The 22,347-nt window shown below is 40.2% G+C and overlaps 1 protein-coding gene across 6 annotated transcripts in view; it reads left to right on the forward strand.

Moving 5' to 3' along the window:
- The window catches only part of LOC128699981 (innexin inx2), a 448,736-nt gene extending 426,389 nt beyond the window's left edge, over positions 1 to 22,347 (forward strand). For 4 of the 6 annotated variants that reach the window (XM_070098739.1, XM_070098736.1, XM_053792843.2 and 1 more), the window contains 2 exons: positions 1,180 to 1,495; positions 17,435 to 22,347. In XM_070098739.1, the coding sequence (XP_069954840.1) occupies positions 1,180 to 1,495; positions 17,435 to 18,316 (1,198 nt within the window). In that variant the 3' untranslated portion in view covers positions 18,317 to 22,347. The remainder of the gene's footprint in view (positions 1 to 1,179; positions 1,496 to 17,434) is intronic. The other 2 variants (XM_070098737.1, XM_070098738.1) reach the window with 2 other exon arrangements.

Genomic DNA, 22,347 nt, shown 5'->3' on the forward strand with positions numbered 1-22,347 from the left:
TGAAACAGTATGGAGTTGAAGTGACAGGATGGAGCCTTATATAGCGCCAGGAGGTGAGACGTAGGTCACTATTAGAGGTAAGAACGCAGATGTTGGGAGGTCAGGTCCCTCTCAAATCCAGCCGTTCTCACTAGTAGAGGTTGTCGAAGTTGACTGCAGGTCTGTACCAAGATACCCTTGTGTTGCAGTGTCTGACAGACTGAGGGACTGACCACCTCAAAACTTTAAAGGTGATGGACTGATTACATCGTCTTCAAGTCTCTTCTGCTTCTATCAACTTTTCTGTACTCTACTGAAGAAGCCTACTGTGTAGGCGAAACGTTTCGAAATAAAGATACCTAACTGTTGCATATGTGTCTTACCTAACAACAGGGTCATACAGTTGAAGATTGAGGTTTTTCAAACCATTCATCACAAGGGTCATAGTGCTGATTTCATCTTGAGGTAGTCATGTTGTAGTCTCGGAATTACTTGACTGATTGTGATAATTCTGCTGCTAGTTGAGCAGACACTGATCTGCTGCTGCTGCTTATTGCTGGTGACTGAGGCTTGTTGAGGGTAATTTTCTTTTATCTTGATGCAGTAATAGAGGGAAGTTGTATCAAACGGCTGATCTTTAATCAAGTTTCCTACCATTTTTTATTAATATATGCATTATATATATAATTATATATATATATATATATATATATATATATATATATATATATATATATATATATATATATATATATATATATATATATATATTTTATATATATATATATATATATATATATTTATATATATGTATATGTTTTTATATATATATATATATATCTATTTTTATGTATATATTTATATATATATTTATATTTATATATATATATATATATATATATATATATATATATGTATATATGTATATATATGTATATATGTATATATATATAATTATCCCCTCACACTCTGGATGAAACTAGACATTTCAGTCCATCCTTGATGTTGGTTCGGGATAGACTGAAATGTCACTTTAACATTAACCTCTCCAAAGTTTGCATTATTCTCTAAATCCTTTATATTCCATCTTTAATTTCCATCCATGAAAAATTTACATGTTCATAGACCAGTGTTGACCCATATGATACTTAAACATTTTCCTCCACTGTGCCACAACTAAGACTAGCTTTCTTCTTGCAGAATGTGGCACAAGTTCTCTGCGCTGCACCATTTCTCGCGGCGTAGTTCCACAGTGTTCTCACGATCGCTGGTGTTCAACTTAATCACTGTGTACACCCCGGTGTTACTCCTGGCCGGCTCCATCGTTACCTCGGCCAAGCAAATCTTGAGCCCCATCCACTGTGAGGGAGAAGGGAAAGATGGCCTCAGCAAGGACTACGTCGAGACCTACTGCTACATCGAGGGCACTTTTAACTTATACATGAAACAGGTGGAGCAGCAGGTGAGACCCGGTGGTCACCTGTCATCACGCAACCAGGTTCGCTTCGAGCAGCAGGTGAAATTTTTGTTTATGTCTGTGAGAGAGGATACCCATTCCCTTTACCACTCCTTTATATATATAGAAGCGTCCATGCTAAGCGCTTGATCTAAGACTTACTTTCTTTCATGGTTCTCTTCTAGATGCGGAAAGAATTGTATTTGGTTTCTCTTGCTCTCATATGAATGATAGGGAAGGGGGTAGCAATAGGTTTTAAACCCGTGATTGACATAGGTATTATAGACCAGGTGGGTCTTGTGCACTTTAACTACAGAGGTTTATTGGGTTGGTTACAAGGACTGTACACGTTCTCATGTAAATATGCAGTGCATATACTCAGGAGTGTAGATATGCTTAAGTGAATGATGTACTCTCAGGTGTGTGTTGTATACTCGGGAACTTGAATGACTTATCTGTCAAGTGCTAAACCCGTAACTTTGTAAATGTGACCAGGAGGCCAGGTCACAGACCGGGCCACGGGGGCATTGATCCCCAAAACCCTCTCCAGGTATCTCCTCTCCAGTCTTAAAGATACCTGACTAGTACAGAGATCTTGAAGGTATATCATTCGTCTTGTATTTCATTTGCCAATACAAGAGTGTCTCAAGATCCATAAAACTAATTTGAAGGTTTTGGTCTATGATAACTCAGCTTTAACAGTCATAAGGAGGGAAAATGGAGATCGCAAATTTAAGTTTTGTCCATTCCTTGAATGGACAAAATTTAAATATCACTACCACCACTACATTCGTGGGGAAGCACTAAACCCATAAGGGTCATGCAGTGCCTGGGAGAATGGGAGGCATTTAGGTTCAATCCAAGGGAACAGTAGGTCCAATTCCTTGGATCTAGAACCCCTCAGACATGGAACCTTCCTTGAGGGGATTCAAATGCCTCTCAAAGATCCTGTCATATATATATAATACTACATTGGATATTTCTCAGTACTGATGAAGGGCTCTTTTGTAGATAATTAGGTATATTCTATTTTTTTTTATTTAGATCATTTGATCCTTCTTCTCGTCCCAGTTTCTGGGTAATTCATCTTAATACATAATTCATCTGCCTAGATATTTCATATTCTTTGGAAGAGTTCAGCTTCTTGATAGTTCATTTTTCAAGATCTGATACTGTAAATCATCATCATGCCAGAAGTGTGATACATATTCTTGGGCCTTACTAACATGTGCAGGACCTTACTGTGGTTGAGGGATGTTTCACTTACATGTAGGACCTTTATATGTAGGATTCTCTACTCGCTTGTGTAGGAACTTTGGCTGCAGGATGCTCCACTTTCCTGTATAGGATCCTACTCCAGATGGAGACTACTCACTTGTATAGAACCTACTCTGGCTGTAGGACATTCAGTTCATCTGTATAAAACTCTACTCTAGCTGTTGGGGATGCCAGCACTGGGTATATATTTCAAGTAGCGTGGCTACATGGACAACTAAGCCCCAGGTGTGCAAGTTGAATAAGTTCATCCATTTACGTTAACGACTCTAGAGAGCAGAATGGACATGAGTTCGTTGAGAACTCTAACATGAATCATAGTAAGTGGGTGTTGATGTTCGTAAAGCAGCACACACAACTACATGCATACTCACTTCTTGCCTGACCTTGATTCAGCTTGTTACTTAAGCATCTCCCTGGCCACTGCTTGTTCAGATTTATCTTGCTTGTACATCTGTCAAGCCTTTGATTGCCAGTTTCTCATCTCATGCTCTGCATTTTATTTGTTAAAGGACATTTGGATATGCACATTGGCTAGATTTCTCCACTGCTGCCTTGCAGTGATCTTTACAGTGCTCCTGACGAATTAATGTCAGCACAGTGTGGTGTGAGTTTGACAGCACAGTTTTCTTTTACCAAGCACTTGAACCATTGGTTATTCACTGCTTTATGCTTACAACATTCCTAATATTTATCAGATTTATGCTATTAACTTGCTGCTGTTGTGACCAGTTCACATTACACAGATCACATCAAAAAGCAAGTAAAATTATAGAGCCAACTTCACAATTCATATCCATAATTCGTTCAATGTCATTGGCCATAATTAACAACAGATTTACACAAAAGAGGAAATAACCCATGTATGCTGAGAGATGCTAGGTTTTTAGGCCAAATTTGGTTTTCAGTAATTTATTTTGTAGTAAGATGACTTAGTGATTTCCCACCAGCAAAATTTTATTATTATTAGCGATACAGTGCTAAACCCGTATGTTTAACGTTGCCATACATGACAAGCCTGAAGTATATTCTGATCCCTGGAGGTGAAGGGCTCTTGATCCAGAGAACAAGTCATAGCCTTTCCTTGAATCAAACCTGTTTACTTCTCATTCCTTAGGGCTATATGACCCCTATGGGTTTGGTGCTTCGTGCATAAAAATAATATACCACTCAGATCTATGGCTACACTATTATTATATTCACTAAGGAGCGCTAAACCAGCAGGAAACGTATGGTGCTTGAGGAATGGGAGGTAATCAATTTGACCCAAGGGAAGGATAGCTCCAATTCTCTGGATCCAGAGCTCTTTACTGGCATCAAGGTGTCACCTTATGGTAACTTTTACTTTAAGTGAAGCTTGACACATCAAAACATTTGACTAGAGAGCTCTTCCTTGGGGGGGCACATCTTTATTAAGGGCTCTTAATCCAAGGAATTTGAGCTACCTTCCATTTAGATCGAACCTAATCTCCCATGTCCATATTGCAATGGGATCACAGGTTTAGCGCTTCTCTATGAATATATTAATTGTAAATCACTAAATTTGTAGGGATAACAACAGCATCCATATGAATACAGTATAATAACAATAATTAATGACTAGAAATTTCTACCTTTGCTAGTTTTAACTGGAAATTCACCAAAAGCCCACACATAGAAGGGTCCCTTCATGGCATGTTTTGGGCTGTACTGATTATAATTATGGGGGGAGCGCTAAACCCGTAGTATTATATAGCAAGTCTGTCCTGAACCATCTTCAGTTCAGTGGTTACTTGACAGTGGTCTGGGAGTGACTGGAAAAGTACCACGAAGTTAGTTCCTTTCCTCAATGCGGGTTTTTAGCTAATTGTTCCAGCCATGGCATTGTGACTTTTCATTCTTAACTGGAAATCCTACCAAATTATTTCAAATTATACGTCAAACTTTCAGCATGGAAATTCTTGCAGGTTATTTTATATTCACCAAGTCACAATTTCTCAGATTATACTGGTTAAATTACAGAATGTTGCAAATTCTGGTGCGTGTTTTGCAAATTGTTTGACACTGAGCTTTAGACTGTCGCAGATTCTATAAATTATTGCCTTTTGCTATGTTTCTCATTTAACTGTTGACTGTCATCGACAGATTCGAGCTAGAACAAGCGTTTAGCTTGGACTTGAAAGTAATGGTAGCGTGTATGAACCCAGTAGTGGAGTAAGTGAACCCAGTAGTGGAGTAAGTGAACCCAGTATTGAAGTGAACCCAGTAGTGGAGTAAGTGAACCCAGTATAGAAGTGAACCCAGTAGTGGAGTAAGTGAACCCAGTAGTGGAGTGTGTGAACCCAGTAGTGGAGTGTGTGAACCCAGTAGTGGAGTAAGTGAACCCAGTAGTGGAGTATGTGAACCCAGTAGTGGAGTAAGTGAGCCCAGTAGGGAGTAAGTGAACCCAGAGGAGTGTGTGAATCAAGTAGTGGAGTAAGTGAACCCAGTAGGGGAGTAAGTGAACCCAGTAGGGGAGTATGTGAACCCAGTAGGGGTGTGTGTGAACCTAGTAGTGAAGTGAACCTAGTAGTGGAGTAAGTGAACCTAGTAGTGGAGTAAGTGAACCCAGTAGGGGTGTGTGTGAACCCAGTAGGGGTGTGTGTGAACCCAGTAGGGGTGTGTGAACCCAGTAGGGGTGTGTGTGAACCCAGTAGGGGAGTAAGTGAACCCAGTAGGACTTAGCAGTGGAGTGTGTGAACCTAGTAGTGTCTCAGAACCATACCCAAATTAATCTTTTGGCATTAAGCAATCTCTTCTAACAATTTGTTTTCTTCTTTACCAAGAACTATCAGATTCAGTGTCTTATTTTAAACTATAAAAGTTAGTCTGTCATCATCTACAAAGTCAGAACCCACCATATCTGACACCTGTATGCTACAATTTGCCATTGTCACCATCTAGTTGTCTCGACCACAGTCACTGCCCCATAATAACATTAATAGGATATATGGCACAATATAAACCAAATATACAGGCGCTCTAGACTTAGGATGGTTCGACTTATGATATTTTGACTATGATGTTGCAAAAGCAATTACTTTGGAGATGAAATTTGAGATAATTATCCAGCATGAAGGCAGCAAGTCCATAACTTATATTCATTCATTTACTTTTCAGTTCTGGTATTTAATTACAGTAATTACTTGTTCGTTTACATATTCCATGACAGCAGTTATTTGTTTACTTATTTATTTAGTATATATTCATATTCGACTTAAGATATTTTCACTTTCCAATGGGTTTGTCAGAACGTAACCCTGTCGTAAGTTGAGGAGCACCTGTGGGTTTAGCGCTTAGCTGTGATTGTGATAATGATAATAATCTCAAGAGAGATACCTCAAATGACATTTAGCCACCTGCTTTCCCCAGTGTTCGTATTACCTTAATGGAGAGGGCACTCAACCTGCAGGGGGTTATTCAGCAAAGAAAGGGAGGATTAGTTTCAATTGCCTAGTGCTTATGGACAAGCAGAACTGATTAAATACTTTTCTTCACCTCTTGACATACCAAAAACCCATCATTATTATTATAAAAAAATCCGTCAAAATTCAGGGACGAGTGTTGGTCAAAGGAATTAGAGCCATCCTCCCTTTCCTTGGATCAAATTTGTCTCCCATTATCCCCTTCCCAAGGCACTATGACCCCTACACATTTTAGTACTCCCATGAATAAAAAAAATCAGGGATGAGCTAAAAAGCAGACCTGCTCTAGTCACATCGTAAGTACTCTCATTTCATATTGGGGTTGCAGCAGCAAAACACAACCCATACTTTTATTTTCAATCCCCCCCCCCCCTGTCCTTTACAATTGTATAACTTTTTTCAATATTTTCTGTATTTGAGCATTTTTTTACACAATTTATATATTTTTTTTTTTTTTTTTTGAGTCATTAGCCCAGTGTTATTCACAAATTTTTGCAAGAGAGCCACTTTGGTTAAACACATTGATTGAGAGAGCTGCAGCTACTGCAATATAGTAAATGAGAAAAATTAGACATGGTAATATTAGCCTGCACATCTTGTTATTGGCGGCTCGCGAGCCGCGCAATGAATACCACTGCATTAGCCAAATCCAAAAATACACAGTTCATACATATATAATAATTATGCATAATTCCCACTCCCATGATTGCTAAGTATTCCCAGAAACCTCAGTAAGTATAACAGTACCTCCAAAAACAGTAAGCTTCTATAGAAATTGCCAAATTCATTTGGCAGCCTACTCCCCATCCAAAATTTATCAGATTTTTAAATACACACAATGTCTACAGGTCTCTCTCAAGGACCCATTCTTTCACCATCTTTCCTGGGTGTTTTACATGCCTGCTAAATGTTGTAACACTGCTTTACGTGTATTTATAATGAGGTATTTTTCCAAAATAACAGTCTAGTCACCCATGTGTACAGTTGGCATCATAAATGTGCATGCACATAAACAGATCACACAGAAAAAGAGACTGCTCACCATAGCCTATTGTGTTAAATATATCATACTGACATAGGGATGTATTTCTCACCTAAACTTAGGTCTCCTAGACACTGATAAGGCTAACTTATGAAGGATAGAAAAGTCGCTGCCATTCCACACATGCTTAATAGCACTCAAAATTTTTGGGTTAGTCAACACATCCATGCCATGAAGCTAGTGATTAATAAATTTCTCATTTATTGGATTTAAGTTCCAGCGAGTTTCCAGACCAGCCATTATAGTATGGAAAATTCACAATAATTTAGCCAATTTTGTCTATGGCAGTATAGCAAGGGGCGCTGTCTTCCTTACAAAAGTTGCCACGATTCTTTTCTAATCTCTCAGGCAAATAGTCTGCTAAAGACATACTTATGGGCATGCATACTTGACACCTACTGTATATATCATTGGACACGTATATTCCAATGCAACATGCAGATCCCTACATACTCTTACTTATAAATTAATAGTGTACGGCCTCCAAGATACTAAAATGCACGAGTAATGGAGTGTGAGAACCTTGAAATTGTATGAGAATCTGGTAGTAGAATGTGTGAGCCTAGTAGTGTGAGAATCTAGTAGAGTATGAACCTAGTACTGGACTGAGAGCCCATTAACCCTTAAACTGTCCAAACGTAGATCTATGTTTGCTCGTGTAGCACTCCGAACGTTGATCTACGTTTTTTTTACATTTTCTTATGGAGAAAATCAAGGTCGGAGCTCTACGCATGCAAACGTAGATCTACGTTTGGACAGTTTAAGGGTTAATAGAATGTAGATTAGTGAATTATTATTAAAATGTGCTAAACCTGTGTGGATCATACAGTAGAAGATCAGTGAAATAGAAGGAGAGTTCTTACATCTTCATGTATGTTTATATGTATATATAATGTTTGTGTGGTAAACATAAGAGCTTGTCTAAATGTGCACAAATTTTACCACAGGAGAGAAGGAAACGCTTGACAGCAGTCTTTCATGTTCACATTATCAAACAAATATATTGCAAGCTGTACTTTGTCATTTATAAAACGTGTGGATTATTGTACTCTTTTTTTAAAGTATGTACTTCATATAGTTTTGCCATATAATGAAAGTAATAAATTGTATAAAGGATCAAACTGGGTGACCTTACATTTGCAAATTCACAGCCATTCTGACCCAGCCACATATTTGAAATTCTCTTTTCAGTGACAGTATCATATTCAGTGAATGGATATTCAGTTCTCTGACAAATAGAACACAGACTCACAGAAAACAAAGTAAAAACTAGTCTTAGCAACATAAATAATCTCACTACCCCTAGGCACAGTCCTGACACCTTTGCTGTTTCTCATCCCCATAGCAGATATAGATAAAAAAAAAAAAACTTCACAGCTCTGTGTCATTTGTGGACAGTACAAAAATAAGTATGAAACCATCCCCAATAGGAGACACCAAAAAAAAAATGCAGGATATAAACAGTCTTCCAGTGAGTGGTGGAAATAGCATTAGCATGCTGTTCAGTTGTCACAAATTCCAACTGCTCAATTATGGAAAAAAATGAGGAACTAAGGAGACATGGTATAAAAAAAACACAAACACCACCAGAGGAACATGTGAGGTATACCTGGGTGTAATGATATCAACTGACCTGTCATTACCTGGGTGTAATGATATCAACTGACCTGTCATTACCTGGGTGTAATGATATCAACTAACCTGTCATTACCTGGGTGTAATGATATCAACTGACCTGTCATTAAAAGAACAAAATACTACAGCAAATGTTGTGAAAGCTAGACAAATGTTGGGGTGGATGAGTTTTCAAGTAAAGCATTGGCAGTGATAGCGCTTTTCAGATCACTTGTGCTTTCTCGTCTAGAGTACCATTCAGTGTTGATGGCTTCATCCAGGGCAGGAGACAAGCTGGAACAGATAGAGATCATTACTGCCTGCCCAGTTAATAAAGCATATGAACTACTGGTAATGCCTGAAAAAATCCTGAATATGTTCTCTTTTTAGAGTGGAGGAGGAACATGATAATATACACATGGGAGATCTTGAGGGCTGCTTCCAAACCTAATCTGTACCATAACAGTACTGAAATGAGAGATATGGGAGAAAATTTAATTTGAGCCCAATGAAAAGCAAGGGTGCCATGGTGCAATAAGAAAATACTATCAACATCTGTAGGTCTGACCATTTAACATTCTACCAGAAGATCTTAAAATTACTGCATGGGCAAGTGTAGACGTCTTCGAGAAGAAACTCGATCAGTATCTCCAAGTGCCAGATCAACCTGGCTGCAATGGATATGTGGGTAAGCATGCTGCCAACAGCAACAGTCCAGTTGACCAGGCAAGCACCAGACAAGACTAACCTAAAGTTGGGCTGAAGTAGAAAAACTCTTGAAAACAAGTCACAGGTAAGTGGGTTGACCAGAGGTTGCAGCTACACACACACAGGTGAGTACAGTTCTATTTTTAATATCTGTGGCATAGTCGGTTTAGCTATAAACTTGCACTATCAAGGTCACCAGTTCATTTCCAAGTAATCCTTACACAGTAATAAAATACTTGATCATGTGACATATAAGATGGCAAGACATATAAGATGTGACATACAAGATGGCATACATGGCAAGACTGCTATACAAGAAAACATGTTGCTCTACAAAACATTAATTATTATACAACACAAGTGTTTGGCTCGGTCATCCTGGGAAACCACTCTATATTCTAGTGGATATCCTGATGATGATGCTGGGAATCATGGCCCCTGTAACCCCATGCTCATATTGGATCATATTCAGAGTGATCATACACATGATGATGCTCATGTCTAAGGTACCTGACATTAAACCTGACTAGTAAATAAGTTTATTTAGGTACAGGTATCATACATAGTGTAAATTACCCAGAATAACCCAAGTAAAAATCAGTGATTATTATGTTACATTCAAGCTGACATTAATTAAAAACAATAGAAGCTCTTTCCTAATACAAGAGGGCCCCACTTCACAGCACTTCACTTTAGTGTGTTTTGATAATACAGCGGTTTTCAATTATACTCAATCTTCATTTATTCAGACTTGCTACAAAAAATATACTGACCATTCACTATAAGCTAAGGATGAAAATACTTTAAGGTAAGCAGTATGTGTACTGTATATGCATTTTTTAGGCCTAGCTTTATTGCTCACTTAATATATGATAGTGTAAACATGTTTCCAGGCTTTTATATGCATTTGAAAGTGAAAAAAAGGCTATTATTCACTTTACAGCAATTTTTGCTTTGCAGCAGTAACCTGGAACCTAACCTGCTGTATAAGTGTAGCCCACCTGTATACATGATGGATAGGGTTTCTCTGATGTAAACTCAAGCTTATTGACAATATATTTTAATTGATTAATGTTGCGGAGTTCTCCACCTGTCTGGCTATCCTTACCATTAGAGAGTAATTACCTCCTAATGATTATAATCATAACCATAATTTTTAAAGGGGTGAACTGGTAAGCCTCGGTCAGATGACCAAACGCCCTAGCAGTGGGTCATCATATGACTTAGACCCACGTCAGGAAATTCTTGTCCTGTTTCCTGACAAACCTTACCTAACCCAACTTCTGACAGTATACTTAAGTTGGCTAGTGTATACATTTATGATGGCTAGCACTTACACTTAGTGCTTCACCTGTCAGGCCAAAATGCATTGAAACTTTCCTGACACTAAGTACCAAAATAGTGACACTTTTGCATAATAATTTAGATCCCTACATACTCTTACTTATAAATCGATACTGTACAGCCTCCATCATATCTAAGGAAATATTATACATGTTATGCAATTAAGAAATCAATATATTCAATTAAAGAGAGAAATAAAAAGCTAAGAGAGATTGAAGCTAAAGTGGCAAGGGATTCAAAGACTAACCCAAAAGGTTTCAGGCATATAGAAGTACGATTAGGGACAAAATTGGCCCACTCAAAAGTAACTCAGGTCAATTCACTGACAGTGATAAGGAAATGTGTGAAATTTTTAACTCTTATTTCCTCTGTTTTTACACAGGAAAATTCCAGAAATAATAAAATATGTAGAACAGGAAGATAAACTATGCACGATTAGGGTAACTAGTGATATGGTCCTCATACAAATAGAGAAATTAAAACTGAACAAATCCCCAGGCCCTGATGAAATATTTGCAAGGGTTTTAAAGGAATGTAAAGAGAAGCTTAGCAAACCTTTGGCTAGTCTTTTTGACATATCACTACAAACTGGCATACTGCCAGACAAGTGGAAAATGGCAAATGTAATACCTATTTACAAAGCAGGAGACAGGTCCTTAGCTTCGAACTATAGACCAATAAGCCTTACCTCCATAGTAGGAAAATTTATGGAATTGGTAATTGCTGAGGCAATTCTTAGCCACCCTGAAAGGCACAAATTGATTAATGAATCTCGGCACGATTTTACAAAAAGGTGTTTCCTGCCTTAAGAGTTTACTAGCCTTTTTCACCAAGGTGTTTGAGGAGGTAGATCATGGTAATGAATATAATATTGTGTATATGAACTTCAGCAAAGCTTTTGATTGAGCTCCACATTAGAGGCTATTGAGGAAAATTAAGGCACATGGAATAGGAGAAATTTTTTCCCTGGTAGAGGAGTGGTTGACAAATAGGCAGCAGAGAGTTTGCATCAGTGGGGAGAAATCAGAGTGGGAGCATGTCAAGAGTGGTCTTCCACAGGGGTCAGTGTTGGGCCCTTTGTTGTTCACAATTTATATGAACGACATTGATGAGGGAATAAATAGCGACATAGGCAAGTTTGCTGATGACGCCAAAATAGGGTGCCTAATTCATTCTAATGAGGACATTAGAACACTCCAGGAAGATTTAAATAGACTGATGCAGTGGTCGGAGAAGGGCAGATGCAGTTTAATATAGACAAATGCAAAGTTCTAAACATTGGACAAGAAAATACTCATGCTACATATAAACTAAATAATGTAGATCTTAATATTACTGATTGCAAAAAGGATTTGGGAGTTCTGGTTAGCAGTAATCTAAAACCAAGACAGTGCATCCGTGTTCACAATAAAGCAAACAGAATCCTTGGCTATACATCAAGGAGCATAAATAATAGGAGTCCTCAGGTTGTTCAACTCTATATATCTTTGGTTAGGCCTCATTTAGATTATGCTGCACAGTTCTGGTCACCATATTACAGAATGGGTATAAATGCCCTGGAAAACATACGAAAGAGGATGACAAAGTTGATCCCATATATCAGAAATCTATCTTATGAGGATAGACTGAGGGCCCTGAATCTGCACTCTAGAAAGATGTAGAATTAGAGGGGATATGATTGTGGTGTAAAAGTGAAGAACAGGAATAAAGGGAATGCAAATAGCGTGCTAAAAATATCTTGCCAAGACAGGACTTGAAGCAATGGTTTTAAGCTAGAAAAATTCAGATTAAGGAAGGATATAGGAAAGCATATGTTTGGTAATAGTTGTGGATGAGTGTCACAAACTCCCAAGTACCGTCATAGAAGCTAAGATGTTGTGTAGTTTTAAAAATAGGTTGGATAAATACATGAGTGGGTGTGGGTGGACCTGACTAGCTTGTGCTAATAGGTCTGATGCAGGGCTCCTTAAGTGGATGTGACCTGACCTGACCTGACTGACTAGGAGGTTTAAGCCTGGAGGTGACTTGGACCTGCCTCACATGGGCCAGTAGGCCTGTTGCAGTGTTTTCTTTCTTATGTTCTTATAAAAAAAATCGTACAAAGCTTTTAAAATGTAGTGTTTGTAATGTCATTGACTAGATTTTAGGGGAGATCTACAGAACCACTACCATCCCAACACAGCTACAACACAACCACAATACAACCACCACCACCACTACAATACAACAACCACCACCACCACTACAACCACCACCACTACAACCACCACCACCACTACAACCACCACCACTACAACCACCACCACTACAACCACCACCACTACAACCACCACCACTACAACCACCACCACTACAATACCACCACCACCACTACAATACCACCACCACCACTACAATACCACCACCACCACCACTACAATACCACCACCACCACCACCACTACAATACCACCACCACCACTACAATACCACCACCACCACCACTACAATACCACCACCACCACCACTACAATACCACCACCACCACCACTACAATACCACCACCACCACCACCACTACAATACCACCACCACCACCACTACAATACCACCACCACCACCACCACCACTACAATACCACCACCACCACCACTACAATACCACCACCACCACCACCACCACTACAATACCACCACCACCACCACCACCACTACAATACCACCACCACCACCACCACTACAATACCACCACCACCACCACCACCACTACAATACCACCACCACCACCACCACTACAATACCACCACCACCACTACAATACCACCACCACCACTACAATACCACCACCACCACTACAATACCACCACCACCACTACAATACCACCACCACCACTACAATACCACCACCACCACCACCACTACAATACCACCACCACCACCACTACAATACCACCACCACCACCACCACCACCACTACAATACCACCACCACCACCACTACAGTACCACCACCACCACCACCACCACCACCACTACAATACCACCACCACCACTACAATACCACCACCACCACCACTACAATACCACCACCACCACCACCACCACCACTACAATACCACCACCACTACAATACCACCACCACCACTACAATACCACCACCACCACCACTACAATACCACCACCACCACCACTACAATACCACCACCACCACTACAATACCACCACCACCACCACTACAATACCACCACCACCACCACTACAATACCACCACCACCACCACTACAATATCACCACCACCACCACCACCACCACCACCACCACTACAATACCACCACCACCACCACCACCACCACTACAATACCACCACCACCACCACTACAATACCACCACCACCACCACTACAATACCACCACCACTACAATACCACCACCACCACCACTACAATACCACCACCACCACTACAATACCACCACCACAATACAACCACCACCACAACACATCACAATACAACCACCACAATACATCCACCACCACCATACATCCACCACCACCACCACAATACATCCACCACCACCATACATCCACCACCACCACCACCACCATACATCCACCACCACCACCACCATACATCCACCACCACCACCACCATACATCCACCACCACCACCACCACCATACATCCACCACCACCATACATCCACCACCATACATCCACCACCATACATCCACCACCATACATCCACCACCATACATCCACCACCACCATACATCCACCACCATACATCCACCACCACCACCATACATCACCACCACCATACATCCACCACCACCACCATACATCCACCACCATACATCCACCACCACCATCATACATCCACCACCACCACCACCACCATACATCCACCACCACACATCCACCACCACCACCACCATACATCCACCACCATACATCCACCACCACCACCATCATACATCCACCACCACCACCACCACCACCACCACCATACATCCACCACTATACATCCACCACCACCACACATCCACCACTATACATCCACCACCACCACACATCCACCACCACCATACATCCACCACCACCATACATCCACCACAACCACCACCATACATCCACCACCACCATCCACCACCATCCACCATACACCACAATACAACCACAACCTCCACTCCACCAACACACCCAAGTGAGAAAATCGTTTAAAAATGGTCGCCGACTACGTGGGGGACATGTGGCCTAAATTATTGATTTTTGGCAGCAAGCCTCGCCGACACATTTCCTGCGCATGAGAAATTAAAGAGATCATCTTTCCTGACCAGCAGAGTTGCAGTCATGTTGAGATACAGGTCACTGAAGCAGGACACATTCATTATGTATTCAAGGGAAGTGTTAAACCTGTGTCATACAGGACTTCTGGAATAGAAGGCACTCAGGTTTGACATGTGGTTGGGACACCATGGGCATTAAGTTTATTTAGGTACAGGTACAAATATGTACAATTATCATACATAATGTAAATTATAAAACTAGGGAAAGGGAATACAACTTTGTAGTACCTGCAGTCAGTGGCCAGGCTTCAAACACATTTTATTGTACAGCATTAAAGGAATGGAACAGACTGCCTGCACATGCCAAGCCTGTCATAGCATGAAGCAGTTCAGGAAGAGAACCAAAAAATACCTAATAAATGTAGCGACAGAAAGGGAGGAGAATGATTTTTTATATAGCTAACACACATGTAAATATAAATAACACAGTTTGCCTTATTCCTAGTATATCTCCTTTATAGTATAATAATAATAATAAGGTCTTATCTGCTTTATAATATAATAAGGTATTAAAAAGACCCCAGTGGAAATAAGTCATTTTGACTTTTTGGGTCATCCTAGGTAATCTACACATACATATGCTGCTATGTATGATAATGTATGTAACAGCATTTATGTGTACCTGTACCTGAATAAACTTAAATTACCTAGGCTAGCTCCAAAAAAGTTATTTAGGTACAGGTACACATAAGTACAATTATAATACATAGCATAAATCACCTGGGATAACCCACAAAAGTCAGAGTGACTTATCTCCATTGTGCCAACATCCATGGGCTGCAACTACTGAACCTCCCACCAGCAGTTTTCAGAATTACTGCAGGAGCAAGAGTAGAAATCCTCAAGGGAAAACAATGACTACCTCCAACTGCCACATTAACCTGACTGTAATGGATATGCTCAGGCTATGAACAGCAACAGCCTGGTTGAACAGGCAAGCAGCAGACCACAGGAATGGGGACACTCTTGAAACTGGTCACATGAGTGATCACCTGGCACAAAATTTATTATTACACATTAAGTTGCAAAACCACATCCACTGATGCATCTGTAATGTAATATATATTCTAAGATAACCAATTAAAACTCTTTACAATATTAAATTTCATATTAATTGCCTTCCAACTTGAAAAAAATATATGCATACATATGACACACCTGTGGCCAGTTTTGAGGGATCGTCTATCTTTACACTTGTCAAAAGTATTTGACCCAGGGAATTTCAGCTACCTTCCCATTCCTTGGATTAAACCAAAGTACACCTTATTCTCCAGGTGATATATAACTGCAGGACAAGCACTTTTCTGTGGATATATTTACAGTAATAACCTACCCCTGCAGTCTAGCCTGAGGCCAGACTTCCTTGTTGACTGCTTACTCAGCTATATTAATGCTGCTAGCAGCCTACATAGGTGATCTCACACCTTTTGCACATTCTTATTAGGCAAATGAAAGTTAAATGTCAAATTAAAGTTTCTCTGTTCAAAAAAACATTTTGAATCAGTCATTCAGATTTGAACGTTTCTTTCAGATCCTGAATATAGAATATAATATGGAAATAACATTATTTTTATTATTTATTACCACTATTCATTTAGAGGTGAACAATGAAAATGGAATCCACTATAATCTGAAAAATAGATAAGCAGTAAGCATATTATTTTTGTCAAAAGCATACAGTAAATATGTATGGGTCATACAACACTGGCAGCAGCAAGAATAGCAGCGAGTTCCAAAGCACACACAAACATAAGACTCGGTAACTAGGAGCAATAAAAAATCCCCAGTGAGTATTTGTGAAAGTCCCACACTTCTATCTCACCTTGAGAAGTCAATAAGAAACTGAAAAAATTAACTGAATCGTGGTTCAATGCTAAGGAATCTATATCTGTATGACCAACGTCAGCTCATCATCCCAAGTATATCTATTTTTGTACTGTGGCTCTAGAATGTTAGTAAAGTGACTAACAGTGAACTGTGAACATGAGGTTTTTACACAAGTCTTACTTATTACAGAAAATGTGTCTCTTGTCTGTCCATACTTTCAAGTTTTACAGAAATCATTTTAGAATAAATTTAAATGTCAAACCCATTGAATCATATATGCAATAATTTTTTTTGTTCACTACCTTGTAAACTGATCTCAAATGATCATCACACTTTAAAATGCTACAACACACTTGATCCTTCTCAAAAACCATACTGCATTTGTAAAAGTTTTATACTGTAGTGTTACACACTTCTTCTTTTTCCAGGTTGGTAAAAATGTTATCTACCCTAACTTGGGCCAATTTGTGGAAGGCCAGAGCTCTCGGAGGGAGATCTCATACTACCAGTGGGTGACATTTTTCTTGCTGATTGAGGCGCTAGTCATCTACCTACCTCGGCAGATCTGGCACCAACTCACTCACAGTCAGTGCCTCCCCTTCGATTTCACCAACCTTAGGCGCCGTGAGGACTGGGAGGATAAGAAGAATTTCCTGGTTTGGCATATGAAACAGACAAGGGGAAATCACGAGTATTGGCTTTGGCAATACCTCTTGACAGAACTTTTAGCGATTGCCCTACTTGCTTCCTTCTTCATCCTCACTGATGTGTTCCTTGGAGGTGACTTCTACAACTATGGTCTGGACTGGGTCAACTTCATGCACAATGCTACCAACACTACGATCTCTCCCATGACAGCACGATTCCCTCGTCTGACTGTATGTAAGCTACAGTACCATAGTCGTGGAGGAACTATCAACAGTTACTACCCACTCTGCCTCCTCCCTATCAACTGTTTTAATGATAAGATTTTCCTGTTCCTCTACTTCTGGTATTGCATGTTATTTGGGCTGTCCCTGTTGCGAGGACTCTACATGCTTGTGCTTGTCACATGCAAGCCGGCACGTCGGTTGCGACTCAAGTTTAGCGCTAAGCTAGTGCCCGAAGATACGTTGGACCGGTTCATCAATGCACACAATCTCAGTGATTGGTTTGTGCTGTGCAATTTGGCACCCACCATGGATCCTGTACTCATTGCTGAACTTGTCACCCAGCTTGTGTACGAGGTGCAAGGGGGAGAAAGTTCCGACTCCAAACCGTCCCGCCTCGGAAAGCAAGAGAAGTCACTTCAGTCTGTAAATTACATATGAGATTCAGCGCAGCGCGCTTCCCCACACTCGCTCACACACTGCCTTCCCAATGGCCACCCAAGCTATGGATTCCGCGCAAACCCACATCCGTACGGACAGTATCATAATCGTTACCCACCCGTACATGGGTACGGCACCGCCTATTCCAACGGCCACTGTGAGGGGCTGTAAGTGTGGTTGGCTCCTGCCTGGCCTCTGTGAGGTCCTCCACCCCTCAGACCTGGGCCATGGCAGTGCACAGGGCTCGGCCCAGCCCCCTGCATCACCTGGATGCTTGGGGCTGAAGAACCGCACGCAGGGGAAGGCGCCGCGCGACTCTCATGAAACCATCGCACTACCACGTTGGGGCCCGTTGCCCACCATACATCTGATGCACCATTCAAGCCGAGCCTGGGATGGTGGGCCGTGCCGCTCAACTGGAGTAACAGAATAAGGAACAGTAATAGCAACAGAGCAGAACAAGAGCGTGGTCGAGCCCTGAGCTTTGCCAGGAGACCTGCCACCACAATGCAGGACAGTGGACGACCTTTGCACTTGGTTCGCCCATTTATGACACACCAGTCCCTTGCAACGCCAGCACTCTGCGTTTTTAAAAGGGTATGTCAGTGATATCGTTGAAATTTCAATCTGTTTTTGTTACCGGCGTGTGTTTATGGGAAGTATTCACAGATCTTGGTTATTGCTGCACTGGTTGCACCTTGCAATCAGTCAGCAGCTCCTGTTAAATCAAGTTTTTTCATATAGTGAATCTAATCTTTAAAGGACTGTTTGTGTGTATTTTATATGCGTGTAGATATTTTGTTTTGCTTGTCTAAGCTGTGTAGCTGACTGGTGATATTAAAAGAAAATGTTTTCTGCATATGAAAGTTTTATCAGTATTTAAAGTATTCTTCAGTATTATGAATGACATGTACCAAGATGAATTAATATATACAGAGTATAAGTTTTACTATTTATTTTGCGTGTGGTCTGTCAGAGCTTCTTGTTCATAACTAAAACAAACAGAAACACAGTGGACTTACGCTACTCGATTGCTAACGAGCCGTATGGTTAGCTCGACAGGCAAGTGTACATCTCAGTTGTTTGACACTTGGCTCACCTATGAAGCAACAGCCATCTCTACACGTGTCTTGGCCACACCCACAACCCACAACTACATTCACAACCTGGAACTGTAAAAACAAGGCTAAACACTTGCCAGTCAATTCACAAGAACTCCTTTGGTTGTTACATAATGAAACAACCTGCAAGAAAGTGAATACTGTGTAAAATATTGTGCACAACATGAAAATCTGTTATGTGGATGTCAAATGGGTGGTGAGGATTGGCCTAGGAGAAGGCTCAGCTCATGGGTTGCCCTCACCGCCGTGGGCTTCCTGCTTTTCAGGGGTGGTTCTTGGATGATCACTTGTACCCCCAGCCATAATAGTGAGAGAGACTGCCATGTATCAAGTATCTCACAGCACGATAAATACTGGGTATCATGGATCTGTGCGATTATAGATTTAACCATAAGTTGACGTACCCGCAAGGTTCCAAGTAGTATACTAGATAGAATCCCATACTAATTTCTAGGACATCGACATAATGGCCGTTCTCTCCTTGTTGAAGCTGTACGGAGGCTGGGGTGGCCGAGAAGGTAGCAGCACTGTAACTGCAGTTCTTACCTCCTACCACTCCTGCTTCCCTTCCCTCCCACCTATGATCTCACCAGCCTAGGTTATATAGCCATTATGTTCACTCGTCGGCCGGGGTGTCAGACAGGTAACATGTGTGTTTAGACTTGTATAAAACTGGTTGTTTTCTCATTCTTTATGGAGATTAATAACTTTTCTATTGTTTTGTTGTGATGTGCATATTTTATATGTACCAGTGTCTTTTTTCGAACTAGGTGAAATCGAATTTTACTAGATCATATTTATGTTGTCTGTTCGATATGATGTTTATATATCCTCACAGCAGAATGTTATTAGTTTTAGCTTCTTAATGGAACTGCGCATTAATTCTCCATAACTAAAGAAAGTTACAGTAGGGAGTTGCTTGATAACACTGCTTAGTTGACCTGTAGCTACTCACGGTTTAGAGCTCGATAAAAATACTCTCTATCTCTCTCTCTTTCAATCTATCTCCTTGCTCTTCCTCTCATCCTTGACCATATTTGTGAACCCTTCCAGTGTTCTGAATTTACGAGATCATCAGGTACAGTTTGCATTTTTAAAACAACAGATCCTGTATAGGATGTATTACCATATTTCAGAGCATAACTCGTGCAGTATTATGGCAGCACATGCTATAAATCTCAACTGTTGTTGAAAAACAAAAGTGTACATCAATTTATGAAGTAAACTCAACAGTGGAGAAGTTTGGATGTGTGGTCACAAGTCCCACGAGCAGACGTAAACTTTGACTGCTGTAGTTGTGGTCAAGAGGTCTAGGATTTGCCCCTTTATTGTGTATGCAGAATGGGACCTTGTTTGTATTCATGCTGCCAAGATGTGTATCAGAAGAACCTGGTGCCACTATTGTTAATAGTTATTTCATTATACACAATGATCAACTACCGTATATTTCACTAAGTTGATAATCACCATTATATTAGTACCTAGCCTGGCCTATCCTGTTACCTAGATTGTGAGGTGTCCCCTTTATTGCATCCTCAGCCAGCTAACTCCTATTGAAAACAAATCCTAATTGACCCATTGTACCTGCAAATGACTATCTAGTGACCCCTTTGCCCTACTCTCCCCAGAGATAACTTGTATACATCCTCAGCCATCAGTACATATTCTAGGAGTGGCACCAAGTTCTGATTACACCCACTAGTCTCTCCCAGTCAACCCTACCAGGGGGAAGGGAAGGTCTGCCCTATGTATCCTTACAGTCAATCTTGCTAGGAAGGAGAGGGAGGGAAGCTGACTGATACAGCCCTAGCAATCAAATTTGTCTCAAAGGATTAACCACAAAACACATTGGCAGTCTCCCACTAAGGCAGGGTGATGACCACAGTGTTGAAAGTTTCTTTTTTCAGTCAGATGTAGCATTAAATCTTTGAGATTTAAACAATAAGGCTCGTACTGTCTAGTACTCTAAGTTTATAATGATTTGTCATGTTATTACAAGAGCAATTATGAAATTCTTTTTTCTGAATGAGTTCTCTAAGACATATTAAGTCATTAGTGAACCTTTGAGGTCAAATTTCCTGTGAGGGGACTATACAGTCAACTCAGTCAGCCTTTTTTTTTTTTTTTTTTTTCTGGGGAGGGTAAGGTCATTTGCCATAATTTCAACCAACCTTGTTAGGGGACAAAAATTAAAAAAAAAAATTACACTGTGGAAGAATAATCTTCTACACTCCACAATGTCAGCTTAGTTTTGACTAACACCACCACAGCCCTAACAACCAACTTAAACAGATAACTAATATAAGACATATTGTACTGTTTGAGACATCTGTATGTATAAATCTAGTACTATGAAGTTTACCTCAGACTGTTGTGATAAAATCATGGACAATAACGGCTGCTAGATTTTGCTGAGATAAATAGTTGTTAATTCATCAATGTTCCCTAAAAAACTTGTTTCTGGTCATGTTAAGGTGTGGACATGGGCTCTATAGCCTTCACTGGAATCTAAGTTTATGTGGGGCAGCATAAGGCTAATCATGTACATTATTTAGGGGTAACTTTTGACTCTTGAGTCATCACTAGAGAACTGTTGTATATAAGCATAGAACTTTCTAAATACTTTGACTTTCATTAAAAACAAAAAAGTTTATTTAAAGCAAGATTGGCTGTTCGGTGACAAGGCACGAGGGTTGATGGCGAAGACATGTAGAGGTATATCCTGACAGTTGTTTGTTTATAACTACTAGTAATGAAACTTAAAACAAAAAAACTACTACTCTATTCAGGGTTAGATCTCATTTCAGAAGTTAAAATGAAAAATAGGATTTTTTTGACCTATGTAACATTTAACAGAGTAAAAAAAACAAAAAAAAAAAAACACAAGACTACCTTGAGGTTCTTGACAAA

The sequence above is a fragment of the Cherax quadricarinatus genome, chromosome 64 (assembly GCF_038502225.1).
Source record: "Cherax quadricarinatus isolate ZL_2023a chromosome 64, ASM3850222v1, whole genome shotgun sequence".
Classification (NCBI taxonomy): Eukaryota; Metazoa; Arthropoda; class Malacostraca; order Decapoda; family Parastacidae; genus Cherax; species Cherax quadricarinatus.